Below are 22,737 nucleotides of genomic sequence, written 5' to 3' on the forward strand. Positions count from 1 at the left end.
TGAATAAATATGAACAAAGATATCCTCTTAGCAGTTGACTAACATTTCTTCAATAATTGTTTAGCTCTTTTTTATAAAAACATTATTCTTCTAAGAAAAAAAAACTACTCTTGGGTTGGTTTTCTTGTCAGTAATTTAAAAAGTGGCTGGATTTCCTGATGCAGTTTTCGAAAGAGTAAAATCTGCTGAGTCAAAGAGCATTTGGGTGTTGCCTAGAAATAGTTACTTAACATTTAGAAGTATTTGCTATGTGATATCTTAATTAAAACATTCAGTTACTCTCAGAACAGCTAGTAGAGATTTTGACCTTGGCAGCCAATGTCAGGTTCTGTGACTTATCAGTGGGCAGCTCCTGCATCTCTGCTGTTCTTTTGACATATTTCAAAACACGTCTCCACCCTCATCACTCACCACTTGGCTGCTTTTCCCGCCAAGGCTTCCAGAGGCTTCCATCCACAGACTTTTTTTCCTGATGAGTTTGAACAAGGCAGAGCTGACTGTATCAGGAGCACCCTCTTGAGGACAGACTGGTTGAAGGGAAACTAAGCAAATTTCCATTCAGCTAGACACTGCACGCTGTGTGACATCCCCATGTGAGGGAGAAAGGGTGGATCTTGTGAGATGCAAAAGTTAACTTTTTGTCTTCTCCGCCTTTGTTTCCATCAGGTCAGCCACCATCCGCCAATATCTGCGTGTCATGCTGAGTCTGAAAATTTTGTGTTCTGGCAAGGTAATGTGCTGATATGTTTGACCTCTATCACTTTATGTAATGTTATAATTTATTTTATTCAGGACCTTCTGTAAATGCTTCATGAGATCAAAAGTGGGCCTTGCACGTGGGCATTGCTGGAAGGATCTGGACCACTTGGTGTTCTTGCTCTCATTTCTAAACAATAACTATTTGTCTAGTTTATAATGGAAGATTCTGGAGGATAATTTAGTTGTTCCCTTCTTTAAAAATCCTCAGTCTTTGGACCTCCACCGTTTATTCCTGTAATTCTCTCTGTCTTATTCCACTGCCATTTGCAATGTCTCATGCATTTCAAGAGACACTAAATACTTACAGTTATTTATCAGAATCTAGACAGCAGAGGGGCTGTTTGCTTTTGAAAAGTTTAAAATTTATTTTTGAAATTTTACATGGCTGACTTTTTTTCAGTTTGGGGGTTGTTCTATATTCAGTTTATTATATTTTGAATATGGGAAGGAATGGGTTGCTCTGAAAAATAAATAAAGCTGCAAATATTTATTTCCTACATAGATTAATTAATTTAGTTAACTTCTTTATTCAAAAGTCAGGGGTATTATAGAAAGAAAATGTGAGCACCCCAGGTTTTTGAACAATGAGCATACGTCAGTTTTTAAAAAGATTTTTCTCTGCATCTATGAAATTTAAAAGATAAGAAAGTATTTTGTGAAAAGTTTTCTTCCCCCATCTTGGTTCCCAGCGCCCAGTTCCTCTCTCTGGAGACAATCAGTATTACCAGTTTAGATTACAAGTACGATGGTTTACTGTCTGAATCTTTGCTAATAAAGTTTAGAATTGAAATTTGACTAGGAACTTCTCTTTCACCCAAACCCTCTGGAAATAATTCCCATAAGATCTCTAACCTCCTAATTGCTAAGTGTCATTGACTTCATAAACACTTTTATTACTATTTTTAAAGTTACGTATTAGGTAGTGGGAGGAGTCTTCTCCAAGTCCTTCCCGTGTGCTCCTTACGTCACTCACAGTTTTCTCCTCAGCTCCCTTTCCTTCTTCTCATCAGCCTTTTCCTGGGCAACCCCATCTTTCCTTAAGCCCACGACTGCCAAATCTTGCTTTTTTTTTCAGTCCAGTTTGACATTTCTCTGTCTTTTAATTAGGTTAGACTATTTACATTTATTGTGATTATGGACATAGTTGGGTTTAAATCTGGCCTCTTGTTATTTGTTTTACCTTTGTTCCCCTGTTCCTCTTTTTCTGCCCTCTTTGGGATTGATCACTTTCTCTGATTCCATAGTATCTCCTTTGCTGGCTTATTAGCTATTCTTCTTTGTTCCATTTTTCAGTTGTTTCCTTTGATATTCATTTTATGTATCTTTAACTCATCGCAGTCTGTGTTCAAGTAGTATTATACCACTTCACATATAGTATAAGAAACTGACAAAAGTGTTCTTCCATTTCCCTTCTTCCACCTTGTGTTTTTGCAGACATGCACTTGTGTTATAAATCCTACAATATGTTGTTATTGTTTTTACTTTAAACAGCCAGTTATCTTTTTTTTTTTTTGGTAACAGCTTTACTGAGACATAATTTATGTGCTATACAATTTACCTAATTAAAAGGTACAATTGAATGGTTTTTCGGATATTCACAGAGTTGTACAATCATCACCACAATATATTTAAGAACATTTTCATCACTCCAAAAAGAAACCATTTTAGCCAATACCCATGATTCCCACTCTTACCCCTCAATTTCCAATTTCCATCAAGTTCTTCCATCCTTAGGCAACCTCTGACCTACTTCCTGTCCCCATAGATTTGCCTCTTCTGGGCATACCATATAAATGGAATCATGCAATATGTGACCAGGGGCTTCCTGGTCCCAGACCCCTCTCTCCTGGACCATGGCCATGACCCCTTACTGGCCTCCATGCTTTCACCTTTGCTCTGCTATGGTCTGTGTATTGTCAACCAGCAGCCAGAGAGGTCATCCATCTCTGCCCTTCTTTTTCTATTTCCGGCCTCCCTGATGGCACCACCATTCGTGTGAGTTAGAAAAATCTGAAATCATCCATGAATTCTCCCTGACTTTCATAATCTGCACCTAATTCATCACCCAGTTCTATTTCTGCATCTTTAGTCGTTCTGGGGTCATTCCCTTCCACTCACATCCTCACCCCCACTTCCTGGTTCACTTCATCTTCCTTTATCCCTTGAGCAAATGCAGGTCACCTGCTTCTCATCTCTCCTGCCCCTGGTCCATTCTCTGTATTGCTGTCAATCATCTTTGTAAAATCTGTATCTGTCACATCAGTTCTCTGCCTAAACAAACACCTTATTTTCCCCAGTGGACACTAAACAGACTTCTTAGCCAGGCTTGTAGAGCCCACTGTTTTCTGTGCTCAAGCTGTCTTTCTAATCTTCTCTCTAGACAGTCTGAGACAAGTAGCACAGACCCACACCCTGTTCTCTTGCACCTCTCATGTCTTCTTCTTAAATAGCTTTTTCTCTGCCTGGTGAGCCCTTGCTTATTCTTCCAAGCCCAGTTTAAGTGATCCTGTCAGACAAGCCTCTTCTGATGTCTTCCCCTAGCACATTGGTTGTTCCCTCCCCTCCGGTTCCGTTTCCCCTTCTAACATTCTCGGTTACAGACCATGCCTCTCTGTGGAAGGGGGGAGCTTACCTATTTTCACTTCTGTCTCCCTTTCATACTGTGAGTCCTTCCAAGGGAGACTTTATAACTTTAGTTTCTCTGATTCTATTCCAGATACTCAGCTGCTGCTTATATTGAATAACAGTGAATTTTATTCTGAAGAGATTGTTCTATATGGTGATTGATCATTTATTCAGCCTAAGAACTCTTTGATCTACCTAGCTCTCCTGCTAAATATGTAATATTTGGTATTATTTCATTTCAGACGTGAGATGGAAAAACAAATTCTGGGGCAAATCCATGGAAATTGTTCCCATTGGCACAACCCACGTGACTCTGCCAGCGTAAGTTCTTCCTCTATAGTTAGGAACTTCATAGAACTTAGGGCCAAGATACAGCTGTAGGAGCAGGATGCCCATTGTCCTCCATGGTGTTGAGTGTATTTTTTTTTCTTTTAATGTGTTTGACAGTAGGTTCAAATGTTCCTCATTTTGACAATCGTACATTTTTGTTCCCTTTAATGGAAAGTGCTTCCTGGACACCAGTGTTCCCTGAAAAGAGGCTTCTTAAAAAGTCATTTCCACTTTCTTACACAGTTAAGAGTGGTGATTTTTCTTTAACGTTGTCCTGCCTCACTGTCAAAATTTTTTTTAAGAAAGAAGTGGCCTTGATCTTTCAGGGATTCAGGGATCTTTCAGGCCTTGATACTTATCCATAAAGCAAAACGGTAATGCGTGTGGCCTGTGGAACTGGGCCGCCAGGAGTCAGTGTGCTCACCTGCTGCGTACTGCCAGTCACTTAACCTTTCTGATCTTTTCCCTCAACTGCTAAACAGGGGTAATAAACCACCTACTTCATAAGACTGTTGCAGGGATTAAGCAGATGTGTGAAGCATTTAAAATAGTGGCATGCAGCATGTGCCACTTAAGTGTTTGCTCTTACATAATTATTATTTAACTCTGTAAGTGATATCTGAACACTTTCTCGTAAAATATTTAAGATATATGTATCTTAAGATTTTTATGTAAGTGTGTGTGTGTGTGTGTGTGTGTGTGTGTACACAGGCACACCTTGGAGATGTTGTGGGTTTGGTTCTAGACCACTGACTGCAGTAGAGCAAATACCACAATACAGTGAGTCACATGAATTTTTTAGTTTCCCAGTGCATATGAAAATTCTGCTTTATGTTCTTTATATGTTACCAAATGCAAGTTCGTGTGCTCCATACACAGTAAGGGCATAAAATGGAAACATCGGAGTTTGGAGCAGAGAAAGTTTTATTGCAGGGATCAGCGAGGAGGACCGGGTGGCTTGTGTGCAAGAAAACCCAGACTCCCCGAAGGGGTTCAGCAGAGCATATTTAAAGGCCAGGTAAAGGAGTGGGGTCTCAGGGTACGTGATCAGCTCGTGCACAATTCTCTGATTGGTTGATGTTAAGGTAACAGGACAGTTAACACTATCAACCCCTAAGCGGGAAACAGTCTGGGGACGAGCTTGTGATCATCAAGTAGTTAATTTCTTCCCTTTGGTGGTGGATTTTAGCATCTGAAAAACAACTCAGGAAATATGCATGAGATACTATATTCTGAGAACTTCAGGGAGGAAATACAGCAGAGACTATGGCGGGGGTGGGGGGTGGTCTGTCCCGGGAAGGCCCCACAGGGTCCTGCTCAGTTACACTTAGACATGAAGTGAGCAAATGCTATTAGAAAAATGGTGCTGATAGACTTAACTCTCAACAGGGTTGCTACAAACCTTCAATTTCTAGAAAACGCAGTATCTGTTAAGTGCAAGGAAATGAGGTGTGCTTGTATATGTGTGCCTCCATATGCACACACCACATGTCTGTAAATACATACATGCATGTGTGTGCCTGTGTGTACACGTACGTGTGTGCACGTGTGTGTGTGTGTGTGTGGAGAGAGCCCACCGTGGAAAACCCCCGTACCCGCCCCACTGCCGCTTTCCTTTCATAGTTTGGTGACTTTAGACACAGTCTGCTTGGGCTCGGTTTCCTCTGTCCTGGGAGGGAGCGGGTTGTTCCCAAAGACCCCAGCTTCTAGTGGAGCCTCTGGCGGCTTCCAGGTCTGACGTCTGACCCCCTCCCGGGGCACCCTCGCCTCCTTGGAGGGTGAAAGCTCGGGGACACCCGGCACGGCTTGGTCAGTGTTGGTTCTGTGATTGCAGGAATGAGTGATTCATTACAGGACTGACTTTTTAAATAGCAGCATTTGTTTGCATGTGCCGCTGGCTCCTCTGGGAATTGTTACTGTCACATTTTCCGCCTTTAGTTTTAGAGATCATTTTGAGTGGAACAAAGTGACCTCTTGCATCCATAACATCTTAAGCGGGCAGAGGTGGATCGAGCACTATGGAGAGATTGTCATCAAGAACCTGAATGATGATTCCTGCCACTGCAAAGTGAACTTTATAAAGGTGACCTGGGCGGGCCTGGGCAGAGCTGGGGCCTTAGGCATGGGGGAGGGGTGGGTCGCCTTGGGGAATTTTTTGCCTTCACTTTTGGGCCAGGAGACAAACAACGCCAGGGGCCCCCTGGTCCCAGCCCCTCCTCACCTGGACCAGGACCACGGACCCTCCTGGCCTCCTTCCATCCACCCGTACTCCCCTGTGGTCTGTCCTCAGTGCAGCAGCCAGAGGGACCCCTTTAAAACATAAGTCATCATGTTACAATATGGATGAACCCTGAGGACATTATGCTAAATGAAAAGCCTGACACGGGACAAATACGATTCCATTTATATGAGGCACCTAGAGCAGCCACATTCATAAAGACAGAAAGTCGAATGGTGGTTGCCAGGGGCGGAGAGAGGAAGGAATGGGAAGTCATTATTTAATGGGTACAGTTTCAGTTTGGGAAGATGAAAAAAGTTATGGAAATATATGAGGCAATGGTTGCACAGCATTGTGAATGAACTTAATGCCACTCAATTGTACACTTAGAAAACAGCAAACCTTATGTGTGAACGTTTTACCACAATTTTTTAAAAAAGCCATGCCATATTTGACCAAAATCCTCTGAAAACTTTCGTCTTTCTCATAGTAAAAGCCCGGATCCTTACAATGGACCACTGCAGAGTCCGCACTCCCCACCCCACCCCTACGTTCACATGTACACATACACGCCCCCCCACTTCCTCCCCAACCTCAACTCCTGCCACCCCTGTCCCCTTCCTTCCTTGTTGTCCTCTGGCTGCACTGTCCTTCTTTCTCCTCATTTCCTTCTGCCCAGGCCCCTCTCCCCAGATCCTTAGTAGTCCAACTGCATCATACCCCATTTCCTTCAAAGCTTGAATTAGCACTGTCCTATGTTTTACTTGCTCACTTTCTGTTCCCCACACCCTCCTTGCCATTCCCAACTCCAGAAAAGCAGAAGCTTGGTTTGCCCGGCCCACTCCTGTGGCCGACGCCTGGCACTGATGCTCGGCACACAGCAGAGGCTCAGGAACATTCACAGGAAAAGCATACAGATTCCCCTGAGTCAAAAAGCCTGCATTAGTCTGCTTACCTTCCAGCTTTCCAGCTGCCTTGATTTGAGCCCTTCCCCCTACCTCCTTTTCCTCCTGAGGTTCCCTCTAGCCCTTAAAAACCCTCACGCATACAAAATGGCCTTAAAGTATCACCCTCCTCAAGGAATGTTTGCATTTAATTAAGATCAAAATCATAAGCCAGGAGATTGGGTTGTGACTGTGGCATTGCACGCGGTACGTCTCTGCAGCACCTGTAGCAGGTGGAGGGCGTTAGGGAGAGGTGGATGGGGGTCTTTATTATATCCTGTAAGTCAGACAGACATCAAGCTGGTACTGATTTGCGTAAAATAAAAATGACCCTGCCTTGAAAACTTCATCTAAGCTCTCTATCAGAAGAAGCAAAGGCAGCCTGGAGCAGGGCTCTGTAACCCCTGATCCAGGTGAGAGCCACCTTGTTCTCAGGATTTTCCCCAAGGGCGTATGTTTTCACCCCCATTTCTACCATCCACTTGGTACTCGTCCACCGAGGAGGACCAGAGAGCAGAGTTTTGTAGAAGTGAGAGATGGAAAGAATTACAACATTGGCTGGGCCCCTGGTGTTGAGACAGAATCTGAAAGCAGATGCGGCGTGACCTGTGGAACATGACTGTCTCCCTCCGTAGCTTCCTGTCCGTATAGCCAGGACAAAAACTTGTTGGCAAATATCTCTAAGAGAAAGTCTGACTCCTGCTTCAGAATAAACTTACTAGCCTGGACAGTATTTGTTTCCCCTTTCCCGCATTTTTACGTGGCTAGAGAACTCACATTTACGTTCTGATTCAGCTCTGAGACGCTGCTATACTCTGCCCTTCCTCCCGTTCTTACCACAGGCTTGGAGTGGGGAAGCCAATCCACCAGATATGGCCTGGAAGTGTCACTTAACTTTATTGGTTTCCAAATACGGACTCCGTTTTGGCTGAAAATAGTAGTAGGATTTTTTGATTTATGGAGTAGTGCCTTCTGGCCTTTTGCGGAGATTTTTAGGACAGCCAGGTAATTGGGAGAACTGTGAAAAATCAACTTTAGGGAGTTAGAGCTCTCTCTGCTGGCCACAATGTGGTACTGTGTGTAAGACTCACAGGGCTGAGCTGAGCTGAATTGGTCTCAGACCAAGACTGACTCACAATGGGAACATGGGTTGCATAAGGTTCCTGTAAGTTAGGTGAACAAATCTGGTTTGGGAGAAAAAAATAATAGAAGAAACTGAAAACTGATTGGTTTACAAACCTGGAAAAAAAAGTTGGTTGGTTTATAAAGGATTATCTAGTTCCTTTAGAGAAAAAATTGTATGAGTTACATTTTCTTAAATTGCAATATTCAGAGCCACAGAGATGGCCACAGGACAGCTCTTCCAGAGGGAACTTGAAAACTGAGTCTTTCCTTCCTAAACTGCATGTAGTGAGAGAAGAAAAAAATGTATCTTACACAGATATTGGTAGTTGACTTACAAACCATAAATAAAGGGTTAAGTTTTAATTTTTATTAAATATTAAAAAGAAAAAAATCCAAAACCAGTAAACCATTATGCAGCATAGAATCATTCTCATGGTTCCTTTTCTCTCCTTTTTTTTCTCTTAATATCTGTAATAAATTGATCCCAACACACTAAACAGACAACTCTCATTTGAATCCTAGGCAAAATACTGGAGCACTAACGCCCATGAGATCGAAGGTACGGTATTTGACAAGAGTGGAAAAGCGGTGCATCGGCTCTTTGGGAAATGGCACGAGAGCATCTACTGCGGCGGCTCCTCCTCATCCGCTTGTATCTGGAGAGCGAGTTAGTACCTGGGTTAATCAGCCCCAAGCAGAGCAGGGGCACGACCAGAGGAATCGCACAGAGCGTGCGTCAGTGTCCAGTTGGTGTCTCTAGGCTCTCCCTGCTTTGAACTATGTTAGAGCTATGGGCCCTTTTTTCTTTCACCTAGTCATATCTCAGACACATCCTCATGCTTATCAACAATACCTCTTTGGGACTGGTGAGTCCTGGGTTCTTAATCCCAGAACAAAGCCTTGCTAATCCATGGTTACTCTGTCTTCCAGTTGTCACACATGATTCCTTTGCCTATACTGGACACTAAGAAGGAATATCAGTGAAGTAGAAGTCATTCTGGAGTGAAGATGAAGGGAAAACTGTTACTGGAAAAGCAGAGTGACCTACAAGAGTTAGGGATTCCCTAGATCCTCCCAACACCATAAGCCCTCCAGTCTCTCCTGTAATTCTAGAAGGATGCTAAATGCTTGAAACTGCTATGGGGAGAAGGGGTAAGGAAGCTAACCAAACCTTCATAACATGTCCCCCAAAACATTTTAAGACTTTAGTCCATCATCTAATCTGATATATATCTTTCCAAGTCATAGTCATACTATAAAACCGTTGTTCCGAGAGACCACCGTTATGGTGCTTTAGGGTGAACAAAATAAAACAAAAAAAGAAAACCATTCTAATAGTGGCTTAAACCAGTAGGGTATGTGCTGTTAACAACACATGAGAGGGTACGTGGCCCCAGGGTTGTTCCATAGGCAGCTTACCAAGAGCATAGGTCATTGAGGACACATCTGCCACTCCCAGTATGGCGGTGATGTTTCGTCTCATGGATGTGAAGTGGTTGTCTCGATTCAATATCATATCACCAAGTGGCAGCTCACTAAGCAGGGGAGAAGGGAGGACAAAAGAGCTTTTCTTCTCTTGTGCCTCTCTTTTCTCAGGAATGAAATGTTTCCCAGGACCTCCTCACCCCGCCCCCCAGCAGATGTGTTCTGGCATGTATTTCTGAAGGCACTGTAGGAAGCGTTGCTATTATTTTTATGCTTAGGATCCACAGAGAATTCGAATTAGACAAAATGGACTTCTGAAACATCAAAAAATGGGTCTGCAGAAAAGTTCATGGAAAGCATTTGTGTTTGTATATGTAAACAAGCAGAGCAAGGCTGGGGATGGATCTTGTTAGTCTAGATTTGACTTACCCAATATGTAAATTTGGGTATTTCTAGCTTAATTTTTAGCTGGAATTCAAAGTAGAGCAACATACCTGCATTGATCTGCTTGGACTGCTGTAACAAAACACCATAGACTGGGTCTCAAACAGTAGAAATTTGTTTTCTCATGGTTCTGGAGGCTGGGTTCTGACAAATTCGGGTTTTGGTGAGAGCTCTCTTCCTGGCTTGGCCTCAAGATCAGGGCCCACCCTTCTGACCTCATTTGACTTTGATGACTCCCTTAGAGGCCCCATCTCCAAATACAGCCCCACTGGGGCCGGGGCTTTAACATGTGAATTTGGGGAGAGCATAAACATTCAGTCCATAGCATTCTGCCCCTGGCCCCCTAAAACCTTATGTGCAAAATATATGTATTCCTTCCCAAGTGCCCTCGAAGTCTTACCTCATTCCAGCATCAACTCTGAAGTCCACAGTCTCATCTAAATATCATTGAAATCAGTTACTGGTAAGATTTGAGGTATGGTTCATCCTCTCCAGCCGTGAGCCTGTGAAATCAAAATGTGCTTCCAAAATACAGTGGTGAGTGGGGCATGGGATAGACCTTCACATTCTGAAAGGAGAAAGGAAAGAAGAGAGGGAGACAGGTCCCAAGCGAGCCCAAGACCTAGCAAGGCAAATGCCATTAGGGCTTAAGACCGGAGGGCATGCTCTTTGGCTCAGTGCCCTGCCCTCTGAACCCACTGGGATGTGCCCGGTTTCCAAGGCCCCCAAGGCCCCCAAGGCTCTGGGCGGTGGCGGCCGCGTGGTGAAGCTGCTCGGCGGCCCTACCCTTTGAGGAGTGGAGGCAGCCTTGCCCCTGGGCCTGTGGAGTCTGGGCCCGTGGTGGGAGCAGCAGCTGGCTGATGTCTGACTCACCTTCAGAGACATTCCTCCCTTTTCTGGAAGGACAGCGCATGTTTGCAGGTGGATAGGTCTCTGGTCCCTTCTGGAAAATACCAACAGGTCACCAGCCTTGCTTTATTCGGTTCCATTTTCTCTGTCACCTTGGGTTCTAGCTGGCAGTGTTTCTGCCGGTATAATCCATTTCTATTCCTGGCTTCTGCTGAGATGGTTTAAAATTTAAATATGTAAGATTTGGGGGGGCCAAGCCTCGGTGAAAAGAAGAGAGGAATGGAAGAAAAAGAGTAACGTATATTGATCCCTTGCTGTGGGTTTAGCGCTATTCTAGATACCAGACAGAGTTTCAGGAGAATTTGACATTTCTTAAATGAAAACTGGGTCCTCTGAAGTGAGTGGTTAATCAGGGAAAGTGATTAGAGTTCTTTTTAACATGTTTATTTTAGTAACAAATTATTTTTATGGCTGAAGCTGTATAGAAACTTTCCGGTATTTAATAAATTTGCTATAGGACCACACAAAGGAGGCCTTATCCTTGTAGGTAGAAGGAAACTTATAGAGAAGAAAATTTATAGAGAAAAATGCAGCACCTCTTTGTTAGCCAGAATATTTTAATAGAAATGGAAGAGTTTAGAGCTGAGAGAGAAAATTTGTAGCTGGTCTGAGATGAAAAAGGTGAAGGAATTAAGATGTAACATGAATGCCATGCAAGTTAGAGATGAATGATTTATTTTTCTTTTAGATCCCATGCCGAAAGGCTATGAGCAATATTATGGCTTCACACAGTTTGCTCTAGAATTAAATGAAATGGATCCACTGTCAAAGTCTTTATTACCCCCTACCGACACTCGATTCAGGCCAGACCAAAGGTAAGGATTTTTTTTCGGATCTTTATCTCCAGAGATGTGAAACTCTTTATAAAAAGTCTTAGTAACATCGCCAGGCCACCAAAGGAGCCTAAGACAGAAATTCTGTCATCAGGTACAGAGGTCTAGGGGGACTTGAAGCAATCATGCGGAAGGAACAGAACCCGGCTTAGATCTGTGTGTGGCATGACCTTTATTTGTCAGGAGAGTCCCATTTCCATTGAAATACAAAAAAAAAAAAGAAAAGTGTTTTTTAAAAAACTGCACTGCATACAGCAGTTAAAAAAAGAAAAACTTACTCTATGTTTGAAAGAGTAAAAGTATCCAGCTCCCCACCCCTCGAATTTAAATTATTTTGGTGCACTGAAATCTAACTTCTGATTCTAGGTTTGCTGCTGACAAGCTGTATGATGTATGCTAGGTCTTTTAACCTTTCTCAGCCTCAGTTTCCAACTCTGTAAAATGGACAGGATAATTTCTCCCTAAGACCTTTCTAACTAAGACTCAACACCAACCAGGCCAAAAAAAAAAAAATTGATAAAATTTGCCTTTATTCAAAAAAAAAAAACCAAAAAACCCAGCACCCTTCATGGTAAAGTAAATAAAATATATACCCAGAAGCAAAAGATTAATGACAAACTGAGAAATCTATATTTGCCTTTCCCTTTATGAATTGGTTCTAGAAGTCAAGATCAAGCCATTAAAAAAATGGACATAGGAAAACGAACAGGAAATGCAGATATCCCTTAAACATATGAAAAGATGCTCAGTCTTACAAAAAGAAATGCAAATTTTTAAAACCACACTGTCATACCATTTCTTAACCTATCAGATGGCAAAGATTCAAAAGTTTGATGTACTTGGCGGCTTTGGGAAAGAGGGACACTAATGATATTGCTGGAAGAGATGTAAATGGCTATAATCCCCAAAAAGGGCAGTTTGGTAGTAGACATATTACAGACTCACCCTTTAACCCAGAAATTCCATCTCTAGAAATACCTCCTTATAGGTGCACTAATGCATGTGCAAAATGACACAGACACAGTCCTTCACTGCAGCATTAACTGTAACATTAAAAAATGGGAACATTCTGAATGTCTGTCAGTCGGGAATTGTTTAAACAAATGCAGGTATATCCACACAATGGAATATTATGCATCTATTAAAAAGTGAAGAGATCTGTGTGCTACCAAGAAAGATCTCCAAGGTATACACATATACATTTATTAATAATTTATTTTAATGGAGGTACTAGGGATTGAACTCAGGACCTTGTGGATGCTAGGCACATGCTCTACCACTGAGCTATACCCTTCCCCTCAAGATATGTTGTTAAGTAAAAAGTAAAAACAGGAAACCAAGATATAGACAGTATGGCCTGCTTCCATGTATGTCCTTACAAGGGAGGGAAGGGTAAGAATATGTATTAATGTTTGCTCATCTATGAATAAGGGATCACTCAAAGGATGCACCAGGAATGGGAAACAGTGGGTTACCTGTGGTAGGGGGTGAAGGTGGAGGGGATGAGCAGGAAATAGTTAGAACTGGAGATGGGAATGAGAGGGAGATTTTGCCCCAGATTCCTTTTTATAGATATAATTTTTTTGAACCATGTTTACGTCACCAATTCATAGTGCCATCCGTAACTACATCCAAATGACATTTTAAGGGTTCAGTAGAGGAGAGCTTTCTGAAAAGCCAGTCTTTACACATGTAATTCTAGTAATAATGATTGCTACATTTCCTTGACATTTGTATTCCTTGATCTTTTTCCTCAATGCCTCAGGTTTCTAGAAGAAGGGAACTTAGAAGAAGCTGAAAGACAGAAGCAGAGGATTGAAGAGCTGCAGAGAGAGAGGCGGCGCGTCTTGGAAGAAAATAAGGTGGAGCACCAGCCGCGGTTTTTCAGGTGTGCACGGGGCGGGGTCGTGTGGGTCGCTGCTGGCAGGTGCTGGTGACACCCGATGCTTCTGGTGTGAAGAGAGCCAACAGGGGTGTCCCCTCCCCAAGCGAGAGTGTTCTCCGTGCTTTTCCTGCTTCAGGTGGCGAGAGCTCCCCTCTGTGAGGCCCGACTTTGTGTGGACCCTGCCCGCAGGCTGTCCGCTGCTCGGTCCTCCTTTTCCTGCGTCCTTGCTCTCGCCCAGCTGCCTCTCTGTGCCTCTCCCAGGGACTCTGCAGGGGGGTTCTCAGTAAGGGCTTGTGGGAGAAGCACTGGGACCAACCAAACCCAGCTCCTGGACCAGGCCAGTTGATTCAGTCCCCGTCTAAGGCTGGTCACTCACACAGGTGTATTTTACACAGTGGCGGGGATAGCTAACAGTCACCCCAGTGGGCACCAAACTAGAAATTCCAAGTAATCTCATTCTTGAATAGCAGGCATTCCAATATCCCGGGGCTTGGATTTAGAACATTTATTATTATTATAAACTAACTTGCTAGGAAGGTCTTGTTAAAAACAGACTTAAAGCTTTAGAAGGGACATCAGAGATCATCAGCCTTTCACCCGCTCTTTTATTTTCACTGAGAAGAAACAAAGGCCCAGGAAACACAGGTGCAAGGAGCCGGGGAACGCCCCAGATGGGGGCCTGGCTCTCTTGATGACAGGCCAGGGCTGGGTATGGTTTTAGAGTTTTTTGCTTGTTCACTTTTTAAAAATCAACATTAAAACAAGCACATGTAGAAAAGCAGTAAGTTCCTACCCCACCTCTTCACCCTAGCCTTGTTTTGGGGACTTTGTTGTTGTTTGGAGGGATTTTTGGTTGTCATTGTTTTTTAATGGGTGACAGAAACACTTTACTAATCTATCAGTGGCAGCAATAGAATATGTATTCCAAAACAGCAAAATAGCAAAGGATGTTTTATCCTCAAAGTATAATGTTTTTTCCCCTAAAGTTGATGTGGATTTTGATCATTTCCATAAACTCAGGATATGAGTGATTGAAGATCCGTGGGCCAGAGTTTTATCCTGAAATAGTCATACTTTGTTTTAACATTTAAAAAATAAGACACCCTAATTTTTGGGGGGGGGAGGAAAAAGCAAGGGATAAATAAATGGATAGGCTAACAGACTGATCAAATGATTTACTAGTCAATTGATAGTTACCACATATACCCTTAAGTAGGTTGATTCTTTTTTTTTCTTTCATAAATCATCTAATTATTTTCAAACAAGGAAAATCTACATTTATAAAGAGGTATGTTACAGTATTTTTAGGATCATTAAAAATTGTGGGTAACCAAATTGTCTCAAGAACGAGATAAGGAGATTTATCAACTTGATTTAGTGTGAAAGTGTGAAAAAAATGACTTCACAAAGTCTGTGGAGCTCTGTGGGGAACGAACTAACATTTAAAATGCAAAATGTAAAATGTTATCTAGGCTGTCACTGCCACCATGGAAGACCTATGTCTGGAATGGAAAAGGGCTGAACACAGCTGCAGCTCTTTTTCATTTTGATGGTCTATAAAGTTATCAGAGTATTGGATGTGGCAAATAAAAATGTGGAGAAAAGGTGGGAATTGTGCAGCCATAGCAGCCCCAGACCTGTTCCAATTAGAAGCCGGCCAAGAGATGATAGAGAGGGGCATGGGGACTTGGGCATTTCCATTGACACTCACTGGGGAGCAACACACACATCACTGGAAATTCCAAATGGAAACCACAGCTCTGGTAGCAGGAGTCATCTTTGTTTCATAGTAAAGTATCTGATATGCAGATTGGCTTATTGTAAACACATCCCTTTATTGGAGTAGGGAAACAATGGTGATAAAAATCTGTGTTGCTGAGAATGTGAATAAATAGGCACTCCCCACTTTTGCTTCTGAAACATGTGACAGTATCGGTCAAAATTACATGTGTACATATTCTTTGACCCAGTAGTTCAACTTACAGGAATTCTTAATGTAGCTAATCTCATGCACATACAAAATAACATAGGTTTTGTTTGTAACAGCCAAAGGTTGAGAACATCCTCAGTGCCCACCAGTGGAGTCCCTGTTAAATTGTGGTCCATCTCCAGAATGGAATATCACCTAACTGTCTAAAGTCAAAACAAGGACTCCCTTTTTGCCAGAGTCACCAAACTTTTCCTGTAGAGGGAAAATGGTGAATATGGTTAGCTTTGCAGACCAGGAGGTCTCAGTAGTGATGACTCAACCATGCTGTGCACTGTGAAAGCAACCATAGATGATACTTCAGCGAATGGACATGGTGTTTCCTAGTAAAACAGTGTTACAAAGACAGGCCAGAGGATGGATTTGGCCCTTGGGCTGTAGTTTGCTGACCTTATTGTGACAATGGAAAAGGATTTCCAATATAGACAAGGTGTCAAAAACTCAAGGTTTCCAAAACCTTCCAGGGCTATCATTGTGTGAAAAATAGGAGAGGGATGGAGTGTGCGGGTGCGTGTGTGTGTGCACACTCACACACACGTGGAATTTCTCTCTGCAAGAGTGAAGCTGATAAGATCATTGCCTCTGGGGAGAAGAACTGGGAGGCTGGGAGGTAGGAGTTGGAAGAAAACTTCCCGCTGTCCCCTCTTGAACCTTTTGAATTTTGATCTATGTGATATATTACCCATTCAAAGAATAGTTAAACCAAGGCTGTTCACTCCAGACTGTGGCAACTTCCCGTTCCTTTCCTTTGTACTTTTACTCTATCACTTGATATGAACACCCTGGTTGATTTGTAGCTTTCACACAGTCATACCCAAGGTGGTGGCTGTCGCCCCAGCCGTGTTTTCTAGATGGCAGATTCTTCCCTCTCCCTTTTCTTGGAAGCATTTTCACAGCCTCTAAGCTCGAGAAGTCAAAGTCATAAATAACACAATGGTTTCCAGGCTTCCAGCTCCCTCACTGGTCCAGTACTGGACCATCAGGGTCCCGCTGGGCAAATGCCCATGAAAACCTGGTGGGGGGCGGGGCAGGGAAAGGGGGATAGAATAAGACAGTCTGGTCAAGAGCCTTCAACTCATTCTCTCACTTCCCCAGGAAATCGAGCGATGAGTCTTGGGTGAGCAACGGCACCTATTTGGAACTGAGGAAAGATTTTGGTTTTTCCAAACTGGACCATCCTGTCTTGTGGTAAAAAAGGAAAGAGTGATATATCTTTGTACTTCTCCCATATCTGCTTTCTGAAGCCACAAACCTGTGTCTGTATATTTAAAAGATATTATTTAGAATGATCACTTATGCTTATTAGCTTAGCATTGTAAGTATATATTTTCTTTAGTAGGTTTCTTTACAATTTCAAATGTTATCAAGTTGTTTATATGAATGTAGAACACCTTGATATTTCTTTTTATATATAAACTATTTAATAAAAACGAAAGACTGAATGTTAACGTGTGGATTAAAAAAGAAGCTTTAACACTAATTTTCCAAAGTTTAGGAAAATTCTAGTTTAATTTATAAAATTTAATGCCTTATAAAATTATATTGGAGGAAAAAAATCCATCTCTCCCAGGTGAGTTAAGAAATAAGAATACCCAGGGTTACTCACCCATGCGTGAGCCACCCAGGTTTAATTTGGTAGCTCAGGTACCTTTTTGCCTCAGACAGCTTTCGAATCATTAACACAGAACACTTCTGCTGGTGCTGGAGTCCGAAGACTAGCTGAATTTGCATTTTAGTGGTTAGGGGGACGGCCTAAGATGAGTGGGATATATATTTTTATGTAAGACAGATATGGTACCTTCTTGAAGAGGAAGCACTTGAGCTCATCCCTCCCTATAGTTTCATTGCTTTATGTGCAAAACTGTACCCTGTTACTCAGAGAAATTATCGATAACCTGAGAAACCCTCGTTAACTAAATGTCATAATGAAATCCCAGACAGCAGGAAATTTCTCCTTAGTAAGAGTTGAATCCTTGATAAGTTAAGAAACTTTTCTGCTTCCATGTCCCTCACCTACCACCTCCCCTGCTGTTTGACCACATCTCTGTTGAGTGTGGAATGTCCTGGTTTAGTGTAAAAATTATAGTGCATCCCACACGACAGCTTGACTTTCCAAAAGTTTAGCAAAGATTGCTTTAAACAACTCAACATGTTATTCTAAATACTGTTTTGGTATTTTCTACCTCTTAATAAGCACCATATTTTAGATCTTATATAAAAAGTTTGACCATCTGCCTTATAGACAAATGTAGAGAATTGATGTCCTTCCTTTGTGTTGTGTTCTGATAAAGCTTTAAGTGTCTCCTTATCCCTTTCCTACACTTTCTTCTTACTCTTATCACTCGTTTGTGAGTTTTGCAGCCGTCTTGAATAATACACATTGTAACTACCAAAAGGAAAAACTTTTCCTTTTTAAATAAATTATTTCCAATTACAATAATAGAATTTGTGCAGTAGTTGTGCTGTCAAAGCAATTCCAACTTCTGCCCAGATTACATTAAAACTAAACCCTAATTTTTAAGCCTTTTACTCTAAAGTCCATAACAATTCTATAGAGTATCAAGTAAAATGGTATGTTACAAAGATTTCTCCAGAAAACATTTTTAGATAATTAAATAATTTCCAGACATGCAGAATGCGATGAAGGAAAAGTAGAGTAAATAACAGAAAAAAGAATGTACGATTATTCAGTGTCACACCAAATAACTAGTTGGGCAGTACTGCATTTCAAAAATGGAGTTATTTAAAGTGGATCAGTAGCCTTTGGGAATCTGCAAGTGACTAGCATTTTAAAACCACCACATGACTCTTTAAATATTGCATTCAGCCATTCCATTTTATCAAGACATCAAGATGAACACAATGTGAATATCATTTCCAATTCTAAGCAGTTAACTGATACAGTCAAATTCTTTGGTATTTGCTTTGTTCTTTTCTTTTCAAGCATGTATCCAAATTCTGCTCACAGACAGGAAGAAGCAGGCTGTAGATTTTAAGGGTACTCCAGGGGAAAACAAATCTAGTTTTCACAGTGTGAAGATAAATGTAGAACTTTAGTAATGCTGACTGTTAAACAGGCCAGCTCCAGAGGCTGGCTCCCAACCACCACCGCCACCACCGCCACCGCCACCGCCACCGCCACCACCACAACACTTGCAGCCTGCATGGATGTAGCTTTGTCATGCGGTATTTGGAAATTCTTTAATTGTTCCAGTGCTATTATTTCAATTGATCTTATGTTTCAATTTGTAATCACAAGGATAAATGGACCAAATCTCACCTTTGTAGTCATCTTATTTGAGATGGGAGTGGGGATGAATTTGAATAAGATACAGAACTGTATGCAAATTAAAAAGTCTATTTTCAGTACCAGCCTCTATGAAAGGCTTTTCTGAAATTTAAACAGCTTGGTGATGCATCTTATTATAACCCTAAAACTCCCTTGAGGGAGAAATGGCTTCTTTTTTCCTTCCATGCTTATTCTCAAAAGCACCTTGCCACCTAACTTGTATCTCAAGGACATCTTCTATTTTTACGATAAAGAAAACAGAAACATGGCATTTTTTGGGAAGAACTGAGGAAGTATTGAATTTTCTGGATTTTGAATCTCCCAATTAAAGAATGCCAATCATTGTGTCACTTGAGGTACCTGTTGTCACCTCCATGTTTCTTCTTGATCTCCCCATCTCAGATTCACGGTGAACTGAGCAGATCTGGGAAATGGGACCTTGTGCAGTCAACCACATTACACTACAGGTGTCCCTGCTGCCCCTGCTGATATCCCATGCTGCAGGAGCTCCTTCAGGAAGGAGCCTCAGTCTCCAGTGTAGCCAGGCGGCAGATCCCTCCCTCCTGGAGCCCCAGAGCATAGGCTGGCTATTTCCTGGAGTCAAGTGTAATCATCAGAGTCTTAGTGCGGCTTCCCCAGGCAGTTCACCTCCCAGGAGCCAGGCTGGTCCTGGTCCTAATGAAATATATGGAGTTCACATTAGGACAGCAGTCCTTTATCTATTAAGTCCCCACAGAATGCCCCCAAAAGCCCCCACAGTCTTCCTGTCCTTCCTGTGGGACTCTCTGGGGAGAGAAAAATATACAAACCGACTTTATTTTAATGTTCACTTCATTTGGGCTGCTGCTTTTTTCATATTCAGATTTTAATTGCTTCCAATGAATCATTTGCTTGGGCTCCAAGGACTCTACTTCATCTGCATTTTCCAGATTTATGATGAGGAGTCTTGTTCTACTAACAGTGTCAACCCTAAAAGAAAAGTAATAAAGTTTTTATTTGGTTGTTGAACCTTGTTGTAGGTCTACTACATACTCTAAGTTACAGTACGCCTTCCAGCTATCGAAGAATTTCCTCAGGCCTTTTAGTTACCAGTAGGAGCAGTAAGAAGTTGGCCTTATGATCTTAGGAATAATAGTTCCAGTGTATTGACATAATCGACCTGAATGTCTTTAATTGTAATATTAACATCGGCATAAATCTATTTTTGCTACCAGATGATAGCTATTTTCATGTGTTGAATTTTCCCTGCATTGTATTAATCTGTTACTTAGTGTTTGTCTTTATTTTTCTGTGTTGGAGATCATAGCTATTTAAAATGCAAACCATTTTCAGAGACTTTGGTTTTGAGGACTGCAATGATCAGAAGTTGTTAATTTATTTTATTCAAGATGATTTTATCTTCCTCTTTTACCCTCAGAGGATACTATTTTTTTTTAATGCATATTTGTAAATCTTTCATCTAACCATTTATACGATTGTTTTCTGTTTGAATCCCAGCCTTCCGCCTCATCCCCCACTCCTCCCCTGAAAAACTCTATATTTGTTTGTCCCCCTCATGTAGCTAGTTGATTGGGAATAAATACCATGGAAAAAGGCCACCGCTGTCTTTGTTTTTCCAGGTTAATGGGTTTATGCAGCTGCTGAAGGGACAGAGCAAGACTCTGGTTGAGGCTCTTTTGAGGAGGAAATGCACTGGATTAAAGTGATGGGGATTGGAAATAAAAATAGCCTGGGGCATAAAGAAATCTGGAAGCTGTAAAGTTGCCATATTTTGGTCTGAACATTTCCAAGGTGTACTACAAATGTAGGCCCACCAGCCATTGGGACAGGGGACCTGAGTCAGCTGAAGCCCCAGACAGACCCCAAGAAGCCCTCTCTGTTCAACCCAGCGTGCTATGGAAATAGCATTATTTTCTGTGTGGCCTAACATGAAAAGGGAGAATGCTCACTACTCCGTCTAATTGAATGGCCCTTATGATGACTTTCTCATCTCCTCCCATATCCAAATCATGTCCTTTGCGATGCCCTGAACACTTTGCCTTCTCTAAACTTCAGTCGATGCAGTTCATAGATTTATGTTACATAACACACATAATCACAGAGTAACACACATAAAAGTCACACCTTTGCCTCCTTGACGGCACTGGAGACAACCCAAAGCAATCCCAGAACCTCCATCCTGGCTTAAAAGAAAAGAAGAACAAGCAATAAAAGACATTTTGAGGACAGTTAGTGAAATTTGCATATAGACATCACGAAAGTACTGCTAATTTCCATATATGTATTATGATATTGCCTGTTGATCCGAATCAAATCTGCCATCAGAGGAGGATCATTTTCCATTATTTGAAATAATATCTTATAAACACTAAAGGTAACCAAAAAAGGCAACTTCAGAATATTTTAACATGTTGGCTATAGACATTAAAGCGTCCCAAGGTATCAACTTTGAGGAGGCAATGAAATTTGAAGGTACAAGTTCCTGACCATTTGTTTTCAAACTTAGTCGTATTACTTTCTAGCCAAACCGATGGAACACCTGAGTTAAATTTAATGTCCATCAGAGACCAGCAAATCAGGACATCACTGTCCTAGTTGACGGCAGTCAGGAGTTTCTTATTACGGACTAACTAGTTGGGGCCCCTGAGGGAAGCGGGATCCAACTCCACAGCTGAACAGACTTGAACGAAGGGGCTGCTCGCGCGAGGCTTAGCCACCGCCAGAAGTGGTAACCGCCCCCGGAAGGCGCTGGAGCTCCGAGGACGCACGGCACCCAGGAGCTGGCGCGGAGGGGCCTTCGGCCTCGGCCAGAAAACGCAGAGCAGAGTAAGGAAGAACTCTCCCCACCTCGGTCTCCTCTGGCCCCCATTCTCCCTGGTGGCTGAGCCCTAGTGAGCACGGGCGCCCCGAAGAGCCTGGGGCCGAGGAGGGCCGGGGCCAAGAGAAAAACAGGCACCTGGACCTCATATTCCCCGGAATCCTTCACGTCGGAGCTTTCAGGGGAATTTTCGGTAAGTAAATAGGCTTAAGAGCCCATTGTGGGGGGAGAGGATAGAATTAATTTTGGCTCCGAGTTCTGCCAAGGGTGAATTATAATTGTGCTTTTTATAAACTCCCTGGTTCTCCATGATATTGTTGCTGTCACATTTTTAATGGGCTAAAGGCAGTCTCTCTTTATTAAATGCCATAGTTTAAACAGCAGACTGGAAAAGACATATCAGCTTAAGCAGTGATTCTCAGACTTGGCTAATGCCCTGGTGCTTTTACACGCACACGCACGAGTTCCCCCGTGTGGTTCAGACCCCGACAGCCCCGCATAGTCTGTTGACCAGCATTTGCTCACCACAGAGCGGGAACACCATCTTCTAATCTCATGATTGTTCTAGGACTTAACAAAATGGCCTGTTGGGAAGAACTGTGTGTTTCTTTTCATGACATTTGAGGCATTGTTTCTGTGCTGTCTTTGAGACGTAATGGTAGGGGCCTTGTCCCCTCCCTCCCCTGTGACGCTTCGTGGGTACTTTAGAAAGGGCTTGCAGAAAGGGAACGGCCGGGGGCTGCGGTGATGGAGATGTTCTTTGAAAACTACTTCCTAGCTAGGAACGGTCCCAGACGCTGGCAATACCTGGCTCTCCTCCTTGAGAAGCTTCCGGTCCGCTGGGTCAGTCAGAGACCACGGAGTGGGAAGGTCTTGGGTGTGGTAAGAGGACACCCACGGTATGAGGGAGGAGGTGACTGGGCTCAGCCAAGCCGCGGACGTGGACGGGGAGAGGCCGGACCTGGGGGCCGGGGTGGAGGGGTCGCGGGTGACTCACGGTTCCTCTACAAGCGGCTGAAACCCCAGCACCGCTTCCCAACCAACGTTACAAGAAAATTTTTGATGTGTTTCAAGATCTGGTGTTTCCTCAGCCGGAGCCAGGAGGCAAAGGGTGGAGAGAAGAGGCAGGAGGAGCTCAAAGGGAGC

At 42.6% G+C, this 22,737-nt stretch overlaps 1 protein-coding gene across 1 annotated transcript in view; it reads left to right on the top strand.

Annotated features, from left to right (window-relative positions):
• The window catches only part of OSBPL3 (oxysterol binding protein like 3), a 162,416-nt gene extending 142,047 nt beyond the window's left edge, over nt 1–20,369 (top strand). Inside the window, 7 exon segments of the mRNA XM_006175677.3 lie at nt 667–730; nt 3,627–3,705; nt 5,653–5,797; nt 8,524–8,668; nt 11,468–11,594; nt 13,378–13,500; nt 16,580–20,369. Coding sequence (XP_006175739.2) covers nt 667–730; nt 3,627–3,705; nt 5,653–5,797; nt 8,524–8,668; nt 11,468–11,594; nt 13,378–13,500; nt 16,580–16,676 — 780 coding nt within the window. The 3' untranslated portion in view covers nt 16,677–20,369.
• Nucleotides 20,370–22,737: the final 2,368 nt, after the last annotated feature.

The sequence above is a fragment of the Camelus ferus genome, chromosome 7 (genome assembly GCF_009834535.1).
Source record: "Camelus ferus isolate YT-003-E chromosome 7, BCGSAC_Cfer_1.0, whole genome shotgun sequence".
In the NCBI taxonomy this organism is placed as follows: Eukaryota; Metazoa; Chordata; class Mammalia; order Artiodactyla; family Camelidae; genus Camelus; species Camelus ferus.